General features: G+C 34.0%; 3 protein-coding genes across 3 annotated transcripts; 2 read left to right on the top strand and 1 right to left on the bottom strand.

The window, feature by feature from the left end:
- The first annotated feature begins 6,961 nt into the window (after positions 1–6,961).
- Positions 6,962–10,567, top strand: LOC143920842 (uncharacterized). The gene is made up of 4 exons (XM_077443829.1): positions 6,962–7,043; positions 8,219–8,527; positions 9,760–10,050; positions 10,128–10,567. Exons 1-4 carry the CDS (start codon positions 6,999–7,001, stop codon positions 10,272–10,274), a joined length of 792 nt encoding a protein of 263 aa, XP_077299955.1. The 5' UTR covers positions 6,962–6,998; the 3' UTR covers positions 10,275–10,567.
- LOC143920841 (uncharacterized) lies at positions 10,548–13,013 on the top strand. The gene is made up of 4 exons (XM_077443828.1): positions 10,548–10,729; positions 11,995–12,309; positions 12,404–12,676; positions 12,747–13,013. The coding sequence occupies exons 1-4, from the start codon at positions 10,679–10,681 to the stop codon at positions 12,906–12,908; spliced, it is 801 nt and encodes a 266-aa protein (XP_077299954.1). The 5' UTR covers positions 10,548–10,678; the 3' UTR covers positions 12,909–13,013.
- Positions 13,014–14,044: 1,031 nt separating this feature from the next.
- On the bottom strand, positions 14,045–17,368 carry LOC143920840 (dnaJ homolog subfamily C member 8). Its single transcript, XM_077443827.1, has 6 exons — positions 17,235–17,368; positions 16,890–17,081; positions 16,455–16,583; positions 16,269–16,376; positions 16,057–16,191; positions 14,045–15,985 (listed from the first exon to the last, which is right to left on the bottom strand). Exons 1-6 carry the CDS (start codon positions 17,361–17,363, stop codon positions 15,866–15,868), a joined length of 813 nt encoding a protein of 270 aa, XP_077299953.1. The 5' UTR covers positions 17,364–17,368; the 3' UTR covers positions 14,045–15,865.
- Between the last annotated feature and the right edge of the window lie 1,003 nt (positions 17,369–18,371).

The raw sequence follows: 18,371 nt of genomic DNA, 5'->3' as shown, positions 1-18,371 counted from the left end.
CCAACGTACATATACCTTTATGTGCAATAAACGTATGTTACAGTTGAACCCTGCGTATAAAATGATAATAAATTTGCAAAAAGGTTCAGGTACGTATATGTTACAAGGCTCAACATATTTGGATGCCAGAAATTACCGTTTCATCGTATAAATTTATTTATTATTATTGTTATTAAAAGCAATATAAAACACATGTGCAGTACGAATTGAGATAAGAAGCACGATATGTTACGTAACCTTTAATTGACATTACACTAGCGCTAAATGTACAATAATAACAACAACAGCGAAAAATAGCGACACAAAAGGGATTATACATATACAGTATGCAAATCTAACTGGGTCAATGTCGCATTCGTGGGTGGCAGCCTGTTAAGTCATAGCACGTGGGCGACGAAAATCCAATGCGAATTTCTCCTCTCAATTTTTTTCATAAGGAGTTCATTCACAAAAAAAGCGACTATATAATAAATTCGTTAAACACATACCTGCCTGTACACAATTAATACGAGCTATCGAATGAATCGGCCTTTCACTTTCGGCGATGACATCATTTCTATTAATCAGTGTCGCGTTAATCAAGCAGTGCGTACTATCAATTTAATCGCATGTCCATGTCGATTTCTTGACCAGTCAACTGCAACCGTTGAAAAAAATGAATAATAAAATACAAAAAAAATAGTTGTGAACGTTTCGCGTACATTGTTTAATTCACGGCGTACTTGACCTTTATAATTAACTACAAGGTTGGTTTATTTTTATATTACTAATTATCTACGACACCGTAACATTGATCATATCTCAACTTTATCGGTTTGAGAGGTAGGCTTAGAAAATTTAATTGTAATGCTTTAATTAACATCTCGTACGTTTCCCTTGTAAAATTTAATACTAGAAAAGACCTCTCTATAACAGACACATACCTGTATTATTGACTGTAATTACATTCATATATTTGCAAATATATAAAGCTTTTAGATTCAATACATTCGAATACATTCTTCTACTTCAATAAATCTACTATTTAGTATTGAATCAGTAGCTCAATGATTTAATACATATATAAGAACCTGTTGCCATTATCTACATATGTCTTATGTATATGAATTATTAACAATAACCAATTATTATTAATTATTAATATTATCTATATCAATCTTTCTCCCCCCCCCCCTCCTTTTTCGACTCGTCATTGAGCTAGTTTAACTGAGATCTCTCAATATACTTATTAGTGCTTCCAATCCCGGAAGGTTACTTCAGCACCGGGATTGCGGTGCTGGGAATTTTCGATCCCGGGATCCCGGTGCTAGCACCGGGATTTCAAATGTAAAAAAAAGTTCAATTGCATGTTTTCATATTTCAAAAACGTTCAATTGCATTTTGCAAACTCTCCCGATGTTTCACGCAAAAAATACTCGCATATTGGCGTACTAATTTTGAGAGTACATACACGTTCACACATACCGGCTATGAGCATTTTCAATACAAATTAAACACAAATGTAGGAAAACTTGCACAGACTAAAGTTCTACTTCAGTCCGATTTGATGAGTGGTTTGGGAGATAATTTAAATCAAAAACTTAAAAATAAAGAGAACAACTATAAGGGGAGGTACCATTTCCGGCAACTTAACAATTTGAAAAAAAAATTACGGTGTATCGATAAAAATTTCAGTAACCAATACCAAGTTTCAGTTCGATAGGACGAACAGTGTTCAAAAAATCCCCAAAATACACTGACACACAATAAACATACAGACACTCACACAGAAACACAGACACACACACACACACATTTTTTCACGAAATCACGAAAACGTGATCAGTGGTCGATTCTGAGTTCGAATCAGTGAAAATATACTTCAAATATCATTGCGGTTGAGCACAATATCTGCGACAAAATACAGGCCGTTCATACCATTTCGTGGAAACGGCAAGCCGGCGTCGAAACGGGTGGCAAACAAATGGACTATGACTGTCATTGCTCATCCCACCATTGTTCATTATATAATATTGCTTTATGAAATTTCTACCAGCACCGTAATCCCGGTATTCAGACTAGTTTCAGCACCGGGATTCACGGTGCCAGAAAACACCGGGATCCCGGGATCCCGGTGCTCGGGATCCGGGGATTGGAAGCCTTAATACGTATGTACATTTTTTTACATACATATATCCAGTGGCGGACTGGGACTGAAATCAGTACATGCCAGGAGTCAAAGGGGGCCCACCCACGGTTAAAAAAAATTGTCCCCCCCCCATATAACAAAATTTTCTTCTTTCCATCACGCTAAAAATCAAGGATAAAAAAAATTCAAAAATGGGAATAAACAAATTTAAGCAAAAGCAAAATAGATCCATAAATTACATTGTATATTTCATTTTAACCCTTGTCCTAGGTAAATAGAATGCATCATAAAAGAATGCGGCATAAAAGCGGCTTTTACTTTCGGTAGAAAACAATCGGGGACGTCGTTTCAGCTTTTTCTTGGGAGGGGCAGGCAAAGATTGGTCAAATTGAAAAATTTTCAATAAATCTTGTTTATATCGGAATAAAAATGGAAAATATTCTTTGCATACACCTTATTGAGTTTTAAAATATGAAAAAAATAAGCTTATTTTTGAAAAAATAATCATAAAAAAATATTATCTAAAAAGCGAAAAAAGCGCTACAGGCGAAATTTTTTTTCTATGTACATACATACATATGTACGTAATAACAATAGAAAAAGTTTTGAGATCATGCAAAAATTCAAACTCATAATCGATCGCTGATCACGTTTACATAATATAGAAAAATGTGTATGGCTCTGTGTGACTTATTATTATTTATATTAAATAACTAAAACTTGTTTTGGACCGAATTCGTTACACATGAAGTTTAAATCCATCTCATTCGTTGTTTTGTGAGAGAATGGACGTCTGCAAATAAAATAAAATAGGAGAGATAAAAACATTTGTGATTTAACCGATTCAGTAAAATATTAATTTAAAACCTTTCTTGAAAACAAAAAATATACGAACTTTCGGAAAAATAAACGTTACACATCTGTTTTTGAGACAAAATAAAGTAAAGGGGACCTTTCTAACGATTCGCTCCATAGGATGAACAATTTCTAAGAATTTTACCCAAGGCATGCCACTTAAAAACCAAAATATACTTGTTTCGAAATAATAAAATCTTTTTTTTTCAAAGCACATAGCAGCGATTATTTTATTAGATACCCAAAAGTAACATACAGTAGCATTTATATGTAGATCCATAGTGTCTCATTAATCGTTAAATTCATAATATTTTCTAAATTCACACTATTCCTTAATTTAGGGAGGCGAGCGCCCCCATATTACGTCCCTGAAAAAAATGCATAATATTTTCAGTTTTTGGGATTTTGGGGAGGGGGCCCCTATCCTATATTTCTGTATACATGGTTGTGTCTAGATTAGGAATAGATTTTATATTCCGAAACTGTTTAAAATTGTGTATTTAAATCTTACTATATCGTCGAAGTATAATTAAATGTTATTATGAAGTAAATTTAAATCGCTGGTTGACGATGAATCGTCCTATCAAAATTGTTTTAAGCAATTCAGTTTATATTATTCACAGAAATTTGTTTATTCCCATTTTTATTTCAGTATGTAGTTGTTACATAGGTATTGGAATGGGCCCGGCAAAAGGGCCCACGCAAATGTTGAAACTTACATTTCGAGCCTAATAAAAAAAAGTTAACCGATCCTTGGGCTGTTAAAGCAGGTATTAATTGTTTGTGTATATCGTAAGAAATTCGTTTTGTTAAAATACCCAAACTTAAGGTCCCAAAGTGCAATATCCTATAAATTTCTACACACGTGAAATAGTTAAAAAGTTATTTAATTTTACTGAGGGCCCATATTTTCTAACAGATAGTGGGGCCCACATGCCATCGGGCGTGTTCGCTTGTATCGCCAGTCCGCCACTGCATACATCATATATGTATGTATGTATGTCATGACAGGAATTATCCCAAGGCGACACATATGGTTAGATTATTTTTATTGTAGGTACTTATATTATACATTAGTAGGTACTAACAAATTTCAAATATTAGAGACATCTATGGACAATCAAAAAATAATTGACACATTTGCGAGATATACTTTATGTAGGTAGCATTTTACATATAAGATTTAACAAATTATAGATGCTAATAAATCGAATTTGCGAGAAACTGGGAGGGGGGGATATCGATTTATTGGATCCGTCACAACAATTAAGCTTTAAAAATCGAAAAATTCTAACAGGAGACGGTCAATCCGTGTTTTAATAACCACCAGACTTCGCTAGCAGCATATTTGGCTGGGACTTGAATCCACAGCAAATCTACTGGTATGCAATAGCTTTACCAGTGCACTACGCTGTGGCTATGTAGTCATTGAATCGATCTCTGGAACTCTCACTGCCCTGAGGTCTCTTTTTCGATGCTCAAATCCTGAATTTGTTACTCTCTGTTGAAGTCCAGATTTTGTCCATGTATGATTATAAAATTATTATGTACCATTTTATAAACGAAACTGTATTGTGAAATAAATTAAGTATACATATACATACATATGCAGCTTTTAATAATTTAAATATTAACAATGTGTATATGAAAGTTTACATGTAATCTCCATTATAATATGTAATAATCTAAGAAAATATACCTATGAAGAAAATATTTGAATATATGATTGTAAATCAGATGAAATAAGAAAAATAAATAATATTGACAGATTCCTGGTAGCCCTAAAACAATACCTTCATATGAATAAATAGTTCAGTATATGGATCGAGAACCGAGCATGTGTTGTAACATTTTAAGGACGTAAAATAATTCCTTTATTTTTTTTTAAATATTTCTTATTTAAGATTATCATATTATTACAATATAATTCAATGCAAGATCCGTAATAATATTACTGTAAGTTTTTCTGTCCATAAGATGACGTTGACAATTAATTTTTTAGTATAAAAAATATAAATTTCTATTAATATAAAATATATACGTATTCCATAAATAAATTAATAATATCAACAACTGAGGTATTTTGTACTAAAATTTCATTAATGTAAAATTATCAAAACACGAAACATGAACTCAAAACTAACAAAAGATAAAAGTCAAATTCTACCGACCGCTATGCGCACGAACAATGTTGTATTTCTTGACCAAAATACAATGCGAAACTGAAACGAAATGTAATTGGCCATCGTGGGTCGAGTGGGGGGTGAATGCGATAGCATGTACGTTTTACGTATGTATGTAAGTCTCATGTTCGACTATAACATATTAGTATACTAGTGGTTTTACCCGGCTTCTCTTGGTATTTGTAATATAAACTGCTTAAACATGACTAATCTAATAGTTTTATTTGAATACTCATTTGATTTTTTTATTAAATTGACTGTCTCTTAGTAAGTCTCTTATAAAAAATTATATGTATACGAAATTATATGTATACCAGAATCCAGCGCCTGCGCCCCCCGTGGCTGCGTCCCCTAGGGCTTCGCCCCCGGCGCAAAGGCAGTTTCACCCTCGGCGCCTTTGCCCCCGGGGACTTCGAATCCTTTGAATCGAAAAAAATCGAATCAGCGCCTATGAATCAAAAAATAAAAATCGGATGTGTCGTTTACGAACGAAGGTTGAATACATATGTACATACAAAGTCTCTTTCGAAATTATATATTAGATTAGTATTGTTGTATTAGTTTCTTTTACTTCTTTTTTTATTATATTTTTGTAGTTGTAAATTAGCTATTGAGCTATTTATTAGAATGCTTATGACAATCGATATATACACATTGTATATATATATTTTGTAATGCGTTCAATTATTTTTGAAGACGAGTTATACCGTACCTTTTGTTGTATTTCCTGAATTCCTATCATCGTTGAGCTATCATCCATCTACGAGTCATTTGAACCAAATTTAAGCATGTGGCAAGAACGTGTTAACGAGACGGCGTCTAAAAGAAAAGGCTTATCGAAATTACACCCAACGAAAAAAAAACTCAACTTATTACTATCAAAACTCGAACAGGATTTGCTTGCTAAAACCTTAACACAGTTCTATTCGTGACCGGGTCAATTTTAACCGCACAAAACCTACCGCGCAAAAAAATCACTAAGTGTAATAATTCATTGTTCAATATTTGAATGGCGATCGAAAATGATGTCAACCACTTTTTATTTTATCAACGTTATATTTATAAAATCGATTACTTACCAGGGGTTACGTCACGCGTGTGCAGAGATACCTGTCGATATTATATGTATGTAAACGCATTTTGTATTGCATTATTTTTTCCATTCGGTGAGATGCAATTGCGTGGTGTGTTGTCGTTATCGTTTTCTCAACATGGGCAAATCTTGGGATTGTCAACAACCTTCTTTTCACATAAGGCAACTATGAATTACACATTTCGCTTTTACTTGGAAATCCTCAACTTGTCGCAAATAACTCTTCTCGGTATGCATGAATTATTCAAAAGCAACAAGTCGGAAAATTGCATCGGCTGAAATTTTTACCGAATTCTAATTCCAAGATTTGCACCATCAATAGAATATTTCGAAAAGCTGTCACTCGAAAGAATGTTTAGTTCTAATATATGATACTAATACTAATTTGTTATTTTGTATTATATAATTATGCTAATACAATCTATTTGAAGTTCAAAGATGCGCAAACGTTACCTTCACACTCCTCTCAGTATTGTTTAGATTTTTTTCATATAAAATAATATGCATTGCGATGACACTGATGCATATTTATGAAGTTGTTTTGTGATACATCATCTGAGCGACATCTGAATTTGCATATCGATTCTCATCCAGATGATATGTTACATTTATATCATCAACATTGCAATTCTAATGCAAATTTCACGTGTATTGTCAACGGTAAGTTTTTCTTCAATTTTCTTCGATATATAGGAGCGTTCGCTCCAAGAAAATTTAATTCTTCGGAAAATTTTCTAAAATGGAGTACAAATTTCTGCCCATCATCGTCGGAGCTCTCTTTCTGGTAATTGATTATACGTACATTATTTTTAAAGCCAGCTAATTTTAAATAATTGCACTGTGGAAGTGTTTGGTGATTTCATATTTAGGTTAGATTATTAGCGAGTATGACTAAATGTAAAGAAGATGATTTATTTATTTTATTACGTTTTATACCAGGAAGGCCTTACAGGTAAACCCCAATGCACCTTCCTGGCCAATTACAAACAATGCAACACTTTTATTACACAAGTTGCTGAATTACGAGACACTGAAAACTCGCACATTAACGAGACATCTATGAATTGTACATACATTTTATTGTACATTAATCATTGTCAAATAGTGGTGACATAGAAGGTAGGAAGGTTTTTAGCCAATTTAATCGGGAACCGTTTCAACAATGAAATCAGAGAAATTGGCAAACTCTGATAGAAAACGATCGACCTGGGGTCACAAATATTCAGGTCTGACCAGCAGCACTACAGATATACTCAGAAAAATTCTTTTCAATCGAGGTCAGCTCATGGGATCGAACCCGGCGCCTCTCGGTGTTAGGCAAAAGCTTTATGTACAACTTAAAATTCAGAAATGTGTCGTTAGTTTCGAGTGTTCAGTGTCTCGTAATTCAGTGACTTATGTTATATAAAAAAAAATGTTGCATTGTTTGTAATTGACCAGGATTGGGGTTTACCTTTTAGGCTTTCCTGGTATGTATATATGTATGTACATATATAATAAAAAAAAATATCTAAGCAGCCAACACTTATTTATTTAAGGTTAGGTTAGGTTAAGTTAGGGTTGGTTTTATTTATTTAAGATTAGGTTTTTAGAGTTGGTAATACGTTGTAATTCGAATTACAAATTCACTGACTTTGAGAAGTGAATTTGTAATTCTATTGTTATATCCTTACTCACTGCATAAGTGAAATTGTAATTTCACTGAAAATAACAGTTTCACTGTAACATCGATATGACGAAAGGTATATATATATATATATATATATGTACATATGTATGTACATAGATCAACTGTATTTGAAACAATAAAGCGGATACTCTGGGTGAAAGTTACTTTAGATGAGTATGGATGGAAGAATGATTCATCAGCAGTAGACGTACATATGTATGTATATGTGTATGTAGAAAGATCAACATGATACTGTACAACATTTACTTGTATATCAAACATTTTTTCAGCAATGTGGGGTCCATTGCTTCTACGCATCCATGAGCATACCGTTTTTTGGAATACGTGGCAGCTTAACCACTCAAGACACGTCGATTAGCCAAAGCATATCAAGACTGATCGCGAGTTCTAGAAGTACGTCGGCGAATTATCGAAACCAAGCAACTAATATAGCCCGAGAAATTGAAAACGTATCCAACAGATTCTCCCTGAGCATCGGCACCAATATCACCAACACTATAATCAACATTCACAAACCATGTCTGGAATTGATAGAAAGGGCACTCAACCAAAGCGGAACAGTGGCAGAATGTGCACAGGTAAATGCAAGCTTTAGAATGTAATCATAATCATCACTGGATAAACTGCCAAGCAAGTTTCTATATGCCTAATCCACTTAGTCTTATTTTGCAAAGTCTTGGGTAGCATATGAGTACCCCTGTGAGGTTCTCACGTTTGTAACTACACAAAAATAGTTAACAAGGAAATGTTCATTCGAAAACCCTACGAACAGGACCTGAATGAAGATAGCTTGCACGTCTCAGGGGTGGCTCGTCCTAAGGAGAGCTGGTGCGGTGAACCTCCCAAAATTTATATCAATATACATATGTACCGGGTCTACGTGACGAGACAGAATGTTAAATTACAGAAAACACAAATATCGAAACGGTACATACTCGATTAATTTGCGCGAGCAGGATACAACAGGAACAAGAGGAACATGCTTTTCCTCCCGTATTCTGCGCGCGCACATTAAACGGTACATACTCACTTATCCTGCTCGCGCAAATTAAGTGAGTATGTACCGTTTACCATGCACCATTTTTTTTTTTGATCTTTCGATTTTCGATCTTTGCCTTCCGATATTTAAGTTTTCTGTAATTTAACATTCTGTCTCGTCACGGAGACCGATATGTACCATATGTAATAGAAAAATAAACAAGAAAGAGTGGGTATTTTCAAGTTGAGTGTATTTTACACTGATGAAACATATGGTAGGACATAAAATTGTTCATGCCAAGCCTGATGCGTCAACAATTTACTTCAAATGTGCGTTTTTTGCGCTCATTTTGATAAATTCCCCATACAGAAACCAATGAAAGAAAATCACCGTGATCAGACCCACCAACGTCAACCGATCTCGCCGGTGGGGTGACTACGACTTGGGAAACCAGTGAGTTGCCTGGTGTGGTATGCCCCATACAATTGCATACATTTGATCTGGTCGCGCAATAAAGCCACCCGGTGTGGCTGGATAGGATCGTTTATTTTTTCTTCTTCATTTTTTGGAACTTGGGAACTCTCAATGTAATTGTTCACCAGCCGCCACTGATCACCAGGCTCAAAAAAAACAACAACTACATAAACTTCATCCATTATAAATACTCTACTTTACGTAGCTCATTACTAGTCAATGCCTTATTCATATCTTGTCCATTTTTCTTAAAATCTTCTAGCCACTTGCCATATCAATCTCTGATCAATTACCCTAGTCATGTCAAATATACATTGTTGCTTTACAAAACGAAACTTGTAACATTTCATTCGACAGGAACAATCTGACGAGATAGCTTCAGTTATAAACGCAACCATTGCAGACTTTCTTGAGTGTAAATTGGAAAAGATAGAGGAAGGATTGGCGATTGTGCAAGAACTTCACTCAAATTGTGAAAATGCTACAATCATAGCACAAAATGCTATACGAGGTTTGGGAAACTGTTTGAGATTAGCCAGTGGAAATATATTTGGCATTGTTTCACCGGCAGTGCTCTCTTGCAAGTTCAGATTGGCCGCAGACGCCGGAAGAAATTTCACTACCTTAGGTATCGACATTGCACGTAGTGTAAGTAGTCCAATGCTAATCCAATCTCATGTGTAAAAGTCAGCAGTTTTAAATAATAAATTGGATTTTTATTTCAGATGAACGATGCTAGAGTATATTTGCAGAATTTGAAACTAGACTTGATAACTTGTGGAATTATCGCAACGGCCAAAGCCGCTGAAAGTGCTGGGGTGATTGCCTCTGAACTTGCTTCATGCTTTGATAATTCGACGACATCTGGCTAAGATTGCACGATCTACTTCTTTATATTGTATCTTCTCGGGGAAACACAGACTTTCTTCTGATTTCCTTTTAATGATTTTCCAATAGTTGAAATAAACACTTATGTATAATGTTTTAGTGTGACTATATTAAATATTGTGGGTAATTTTTAAATTTGCCTATAGTTTTTATCCACATAAATACACAGCTTCAAACAAATATGTACTTCAAACAAATATTTAGCTTCCATCAGCCGTCACCTCTTCGTACGACTGTTGGATCAGTGTTTTCCTGAAATTTTAGCATATCTAATCTGAAAACAAATAATTTAATTAAAAATTCATACCTATATAAGATGTAAAGCGCAAAACAATATTTCATTTGTGCGCACATTTTAACTTGGTATTCTACGGTAAATCTAATAAATATGGCAAAATTGTTAGTAACAATCATTTTGATGTCTGTATTTTTCAACCAGGTAAGATTTTTATTTCAAGTGTATTTTATTTTACTTCACATAGTAGGAAATTTGGTTAAATATCTAATATATATTTTTAATAACTTTATTTAACCATATACATATAAATTGAAGGCACATATCATCTCATAAAAAAGTACAAACATAGCACTAAGGTCTTTTGAAAACAGCCATCATATGTATAAATAAATCAATTATTGGCGAGTGGAATTTGTTACAGAAAAAACAATGAATTACTATATTTTGTCATACAAACATTTTTACATCATATATATATATATATATATATATATATATATATATATATATATATATATATATATATATATATATATATATATATATATATATTATATATATATATATATATATATATATATATATATATATATATATATATATATATTTATATATATATATATACATATATATATATATATATATATATATATATATATTTATATATATACTAACGCTATTCTGTGTGTGTGTCTGCGATAACGCTCGCCGTACTATAATACTCGTTTCGATTCGACATATGTACGTCACAGTTAAAACACTGCCTATAAAATGTACGAATATAATAACAGATCAAGAAAAAACTTCTATATATATACTGTTTGCTACCAATGTTTCCTCTAGGCAGATAGTCTCAGAAAATTTAGCGCCATCTATTGAAAATTTATTTAAATAATTCATTTTTCAATTGGTGATTTATATTGTTTGTGTGTAGGTAAGTAGTTTTTAAATTAAATATTAAATTAAGTATATTTAAAAGGTATTTGAAAAAAAATACGACCGTGTTCAGATCGAACACAGGACCAACACATTTCTTTTTTTTTTTATATAATAACTTAATATGCCATAACCCATGCGATGATATTTCATCGGGCACAACACTAGTATATATGTACATATAAAGACAAACCAGCACTGCCCAGTGGCTGAAATATTTTCAAAAAATCTATATTCCCTTGATTTCACTTTCCAACTTCTTCCAAAAACCACTGCCTATGGTTAAAATTTATATTATGAAGTAGTATACAAAATTTTATGGTTATATATTGAAAACTGTAGATTTACATAGCAGAGAAACACGCTTACCTGGCATTGCTTGAACGTTTTTTGTTTTAACCTTCTACAAGTACAAGTCAAAATTAGTGTTTCTACATTGAAAACTGTAGATTTACATACATATGTGCCTTTAATAAATAGTACCATCTCGACTAAAATATTTTAAATTACTAAATATGATTCCATTCTAGACATTTTCATTTTCAATCAACCGAGATTTCTTTGAACATGAAGATGATAGTAGCGCTTCATCCATCGAGATGAAGCGCTACAATAACGACATAGCCTACGAGTCACATCCTAATATAACGAACATAATCAACATTGCAAACACTACACTGCAATTCTTGATTCCGAGATTGCAAAATTTACGAATAGTCCTCGTGCAAATTCTACCGCAACTGCGGAATAATACCAAAGTAACAATCAACGGAATACAAAGTGCCATTACATTGATTAGAAGAGCTATACAAAAAGTGATGATATCTATAGTAGATTGTACTGAGGTGAGAACAATTTATCGTTATGATTTAATATGTCAAATGTCGGGCCAACATAATACTACAATATAGAATTTACTTATGCAAAAATGCCTTACAGATTCACACAACAGACGACAATTGGACCAAATTGATGAATAAAACAATGATACATTGGAGTGATTGTAGCACAATGGAACAAGATATTCACTACATTGTGTCAAATGCTAAATATACAACGGCGCAAACTGTGATGGTCTCTAAAGCCGTTGTCGAGCAAATAGCGAATTGTTCGAACGGTAATATATTCAACATGAACTGCTCCTGTATCAGTACCGCTATGCAATCGCTCCAAAATCCAATCACCGACACTGCTAGAAGAATCATACAAATGGTAATCATTACAAATTTAAATAAATGAATGAAATAATGTATAATTTGATTATAATTGACACTTTTTCTAGGGTAAAGATGTAAATCAAGCACTTCAAACAATGCCGATGAGAGTTGCAAAATGCACTTACGGTGTATATATGGAATCGGGAAAAGGATTGGCAAAGATGGTCGGAAAAATTGGAATATGTTCTGCTAAAGTGATGTCGTCGATTGATAGCATTACTTCTTAGGCATTTTTACTTATTTTCCGATTGTTTAAAATTTAAAATTAAACAAATGAAACTCTCAATATACTTTAATCAATGAAAATATATGAATTAGATACTTTAAAATGGTTTTTTTACTGGTATTAATTATCCTATTTGTAAATATTCAAGTAAAAATTATTTATTGCTCATATACATATGTATTGGATATAACCCAGAACTTTACCAGGTCCAACCAACATACGAAGATATATACTATCTTCAATTTTTCTTGCATCACCAATTTCTATATACATACATACATATACAATAGTATTGATGCGTAGGGGTGGGTTCAAGATCCAAATGAAAGGCCAAAGTCGCTTCACAGCGTTTATTCAACGATTCGGGAGGTCCACACGGAACCACCACTAACTCCAGCATATCTGATCCACCGTATGTACATACTTCCTTATAAAGCACAAGTTGCACAGCACAGCTTCCCCGATCCGTTAGTGTGTTTATTGTCTAGGCACGTAAAGGTCTACCCTGGCGAGTCTATTGTCCCAGGTCTGTGAGAACTCCAGCGTATCCTTTGTTCGGGCGCTTACTGAGTCACGTTAGCCTAATCCAGGGTCTCTATTGTTCACCCACGAATCAATCCACTTAGACAGTGGATACTCTCTCTCATGTTCCCACGTTACAGTATTTTTATGCCTACTAACGTGTTTGAACTATCGAAGTATGCAAAGTATATAAAATCGAAGACTCTAACTCATTTAATATGAAGTATGTATTCTACAGACCTGCATGTACCTTAATATGAAGTATTTATCTTTAAAACCAACCTTCTTCCTTTATTTGTCGTGAATAAATCTAGACGTTTCTCTTCTTCTTTCTCATTTGCTGAGCTTAATGCTGAGCGACATGGTCATTTCTATCATCTGGGATCCGGTGAACGATCCGTTTCCACTCCTTTCGTTCTGTGCCAAGTTTAAAGCAGGGTTTAGGGACGATCCCGTCAGTTCTTTAGTTTGATCTGACCATTTTATGGCAGAACGTCTTCTCGCTCGCTTTACCTTTACATACCTTCCTATGAAGTATTTACATATCTTCAACACTAACTATCTTCCTCTATTTGCCGTCAAAGAATCTAGGCATTTCTCTTCTTCTTCTTCTTTCTCGTTTGATCAATGCTGAGCATCATTGTCATTTCTATCATCTGGGATCCGGTGAACGATCCACCTCCATTCCTCCGGGTACTGTGCCAAGTTTAAAGCAGCATTTAGGAACGATTCTGTCAGTTCTTTTAATTGATCTGACTTCCTTCCTTCCTTTATTTGTCGTCTATAAATCTAAGCATTTTTCTCTTCTTCTTTCTCGTTTGCTCGATGCTAAGCGTCGTGGTCATTTCTATCATCTGGGATCCGGTGAACGATCCACTTTCACTCCTTTCAGTTCTGTGCCATGTTTAAAGCAGCGTTTAGATACGATCTTTAATTTGATCTGATCATCTTATGGCAGACCTTCTTCTCGCTCGCCTTCCCAATAGTGCTCCAGTGACTACCGGCTTCTCCAAAGCCTTCCTGGCAATACGGGCAAAGTAGGAAAGACTCCTTTTTCTACATATTATGGGGTCTTTCTGAAATTGCCAGCTCGTTGATAATAGAAATGTTTGTGCGTCTTGCAGCCCGTGCAAATCATTTCGAAAGCATCTAACATGTCTCTCTTTTTTTAGCGTCCATGTAGTATGTACAATGGGGATCACTAAAGATCGCACCAGACGGATTTTCGTTTTTCTAAGATATGTAAAATACTTATCTTCATCACTAGATGCATTGAAATTATGCTTATAGACTCATCTAGGCTTATCTCGTTTTTATATTGTGCACTGTGGGTCTTTTCATAGCTATTTTTCTTCTAATCCGGGTCTTGCAACTTTCCTTATTTGTCGTTAATGAATCTAGGCAAATACAATTTCTATATTATTATTTTATATTATCAATCAATGATCATCATTCCAGTCTTTCGTCCATTATTTAACTTTGAATCCCGGTAAATTGAGAGTGTGCCAATATATTGAATGTTATAAAAATTCTTATAAACAACACTACATATTACCAAAAATGGTACCACCGTTGATTATTGCTATGATAAATGGAATAAATCAATTAGTACATAAGAAAAAATCGTTAAATGCTTATTAAAAGATATATATGTATAATAAAAAAGTATACATTCCGAGGAATAAATACAAGTATTTATTGCAAATAAATTTTGTACTTTAGTGATGATTCCCAATATTACAGATGTAATATTTAATAATAAAAGAGTAATTAACATTGAGAATGTGCCACATATTACATAAACATTAAATGGTGTATGTAAAAGCTTGTTTTTATCACAATTGTTTTATTATCGTTATACATTTACGTTGACCGATGATGAGATAATGAAAAAGAAATCACCAATATTACATAGTAACACAGCATCATGTAAGAATCATCTCTTCACAATAATAATAAATATAAACATAAAATGAATTGTCAAATGAGTCACACGATTACACTCACTAAAAGTATATCAACACTCTCTCCTAACCAATACGGTGTGTTTATGTTTAAGAGGAACAAACAAATAAATAAAAGAATCAATGAAAATTGATTATTTCCATTGTAATGATGATGAAAATCTCATCTCGTCTCTCGCATGCAACTTTTATATACAAATATATTATTAAAAACTTCCGACAACACCAATTTAAAATTACAATCTGATATTGCATAATAAATTGAAAACCACGACTGACATTCTTATGATTGATAAATTGAAAGATGAAACATATATAAAATAGCCAATCATCAAATATGTGCAATAATAATTGTCTTGTCGATTTCACTGGGTCAATCATGTTCCTCTCCGACATAAACATACCTTTTGAGAGATTTATTATGTATATATGATATACAAAAAAAAAAAACGATTTACACAAAATAATGATACTATCTGGATTCTGGTTTCGGTTTAGGCGGTTTAAAACCCATCACTTTCTTTCGCTTCTTTTCTTTAGAACTTCCAGCTTGAAAGGTTTTCCAACTGTCAACTCTAGTTTGACGAGATTCCTAGAACATAAATAAAATGAAAAACCTCTTAAAAAAATACACATTTAAATAAATGAAGAATAGGTTTAAACCTCAAAATTTTTAGCCCATTCTTTTTGCAGCGATTCTTGTTCTTCTTCTTCAATTTTAGCCTCCCGTTTTCTTTTACGCTCCTCCATATCTCTAGTTTCTAGATGTTGACGCTTTCTCTCCATATCGGCAAAAAGCTAACAATCATACAAATAATCAAAACATCAATTGAATACATCGTTGAACCCACACATCCATGTTCAATATATAATACCTTCATTGTCATGACATAAATTGCATGTTTGTAATTCACCGGATCGTCTTCCGGTATTCCTTCAGAATGTTTACCTTCTTTTCGCATTTTCTTTCTTTTTTCTTCTATCTAAAATGCATATCAACGGTGAAAATAATTGATAAATGTATACAAGTCGATATTTTGAATAAGCAAACGTAGGCTAACCATATGGTCTGTCCTTTCTTTGGCTTCTTCCACAATGTACATACATTTTTTTCGAGTTTCTTCATCTTCCAGCGTTTTCCACGCTTTATTGATAATTTCAAACGCTTGCTGAGCTCTCTCTTGATCATCCTAAAAATACATTGCAATACACACTAATCAAAGTAAAGCCAAAATACTCCGGATTAATAAATATTTTAAACTTCAACATTAATGAGAGCCATTCGATTAATTTTTAACAGGTTTAAATTCAAACTTTGTTTGAACTCTAATATTTACGAATTATCAAATTATTAAACTAATAAGTATACATTTAAAATGCAAACTATCAAACTTGCATTAATCTACTATTCTATTTAGCATATAAAAGTGAATGGTAGGTAGCCTTGATAACAATACCTTAGACTTCCGAACCGAACCGATTAGTATTAGTATTACCTGATTCTTGTCTGGATGTACGAGTATTGAGTATTTCCTATAGGTCCGTTTGACTTCTTCGATAGTGGCTTCGGGCTCAATTTGGAGTACTTCGTAGGGGTTCAGGTTGAAATATGTGGATCCGGGTCTGAGCAGCCTGTCTATCTGCTGTTTGGGCGTCAATACTGAATCTCTCTTTTCGATCTCTTTCACCTGAACAAACGTCACTATAAATACAAATGTAGGGCAATAGACAGTGTCGAAATAGCTTTGAGGTTATGTGTATGTTTTGACGTTGACATGGAGAGTGAGTGTGATGATGCTGTGTTTGGGATGATGTGAGGCGATGACGGGGCGTTGGATTACCTCTGTATAAAAGCGACAAAAGCCATCATCTCCTGGACCAGGAACTGCCGCCATGGCGTCCAGCGAGAGAACAACACAGCGAGCACCGAGCGGAGCGCTCGTGGCTCTAACAGCCATATTCGCGACCATTGCTAATCTGTCAATTTTACGTTTCGGAACCGTTTTAAATGCATATTATTAATCTGTATTTGAATAATAAAATATCCGTGTGCTCGTTCAAAACATAAAATATGAAAGCAAGCTAAAATTTTTATTATACATTGAAAAAAAAATCATCACTCTTTATCATAGATATATAATACACATAGATTGGCCTTGACGCGTGATTTTGGTCGGAGATCTTGTCGTCACTAACTGAGGGGTGCGGGGGGTTTAACTAGTGGGGAAGTTGGGAAAAAAAAGGTTTTTTTCCCTACGACGCAGCGGTCGGCGTTTTTTTCACTTCCCCACTAGTTAAACCCCCCCATCCCTCAGTTAGTGAGGATAAGATCTCCGCAATCGATCTTTCCTACTTAGAAGCTAACTACCTACTGAGAGAAAGTGTGCATGCGCCAAAAGGGAGACCAGTATATAGCGTGAGGGCGGATCTATGTATTATACATCTATGCTCTTTATTTAACATTCAGCGAATCATAGAAAAAGTTTTAGTTGTTGACTAGCCCTTTGAATGCTGACCAATGCCGTTCGGAGTTTTGCCGACAAGACCATGAGCCCGAAATACGCCGATAGGCGTTGTATATTGAGTATGTAAAAAATAAGCAATAATACTACCCGTTAAGAGGGCTGAACACTCGAAACCTTAATTTTGTTGCCGTTCCTTTCTTCGATATCTATATATATATATATATACATATATAAAAATGAATGTCTGTGTGTGTATGGGTGTCTCGAATAGGCTGCTAAACCACTGAACCGATTACGATGAAACTTTCAGGATTTGTCGTGTGCATGTCCGGGAAGATTACTGTGAAAAAAAAACCGGAATGAGTGTCATTGCAACGCAATAATTTCAAATGTGTTCGCTACCTGCGTTTTTCCGACAAATGGGCTCGGGAAAGAGAACGGGAGTTGCATGCGTTATTATGGCATTGTAACACATGCCGGGGTTCAGCTAGTATATACATACATATATATTGA

This window comes from Arctopsyche grandis, chromosome 13 (assembly GCF_051622035.1).
Source record: "Arctopsyche grandis isolate Sample6627 chromosome 13, ASM5162203v2, whole genome shotgun sequence".
Taxonomy (NCBI): Eukaryota; Metazoa; Arthropoda; class Insecta; order Trichoptera; family Hydropsychidae; genus Arctopsyche; species Arctopsyche grandis.
This window is presented reverse-complemented; position numbering and strand designations above follow the sequence as displayed.

Excerpts from the sequence above, each read along its gene's own strand:
- LOC143920842 (XM_077443829.1), top strand. The coding sequence starts at position 6,999 with ATGGAGTACAAATTTCTGCCCATCATCGTCGGAGCTCTCTTTCTG. Across the intron at positions 8,528-9,759 it reads CAGTGGCAGAATGTGCACAG|GAACAATCTGACGAGATAGC; the intron begins GTAAATGCAAGC and ends TTCATTCGACAG. Across the intron at positions 10,051-10,127 it reads GTATCGACATTGCACGTAGT|ATGAACGATGCTAGAGTATA; the intron begins GTAAGTAGTCCA and ends TTTTTATTTCAG.
- LOC143920841 (XM_077443828.1), top strand. The coding sequence starts at position 10,679 with ATGGCAAAATTGTTAGTAACAATCATTTTGATGTCTGTATTTTTCAAC. Across the intron at positions 12,310-12,403 it reads CTATAGTAGATTGTACTGAG|ATTCACACAACAGACGACAA; the intron begins GTGAGAACAATT and ends AATGCCTTACAG. Across the intron at positions 12,677-12,746 it reads CTAGAAGAATCATACAAATG|GGTAAAGATGTAAATCAAGC; the intron begins GTAATCATTACA and ends CACTTTTTCTAG.
- LOC143920840 (XM_077443827.1), bottom strand. The coding sequence starts at position 17,363 with ATGGTCGCGAATATGGCTGTTAGAGCCACGAGCGCTCCGCTCGGTGCT. Across the intron at positions 17,082-17,234 it reads TTTGTCGCTTTTATACAGAG|GTGAAAGAGATCGAAAAGAG; the intron begins GTAATCCAACGC and ends ACGTTTGTTCAG. Across the intron at positions 16,192-16,268 it reads TTTATGTCATGACAATGAAG|CTTTTTGCCGATATGGAGAG; the intron begins GTATTATATATT and ends TATGATTGTTAG.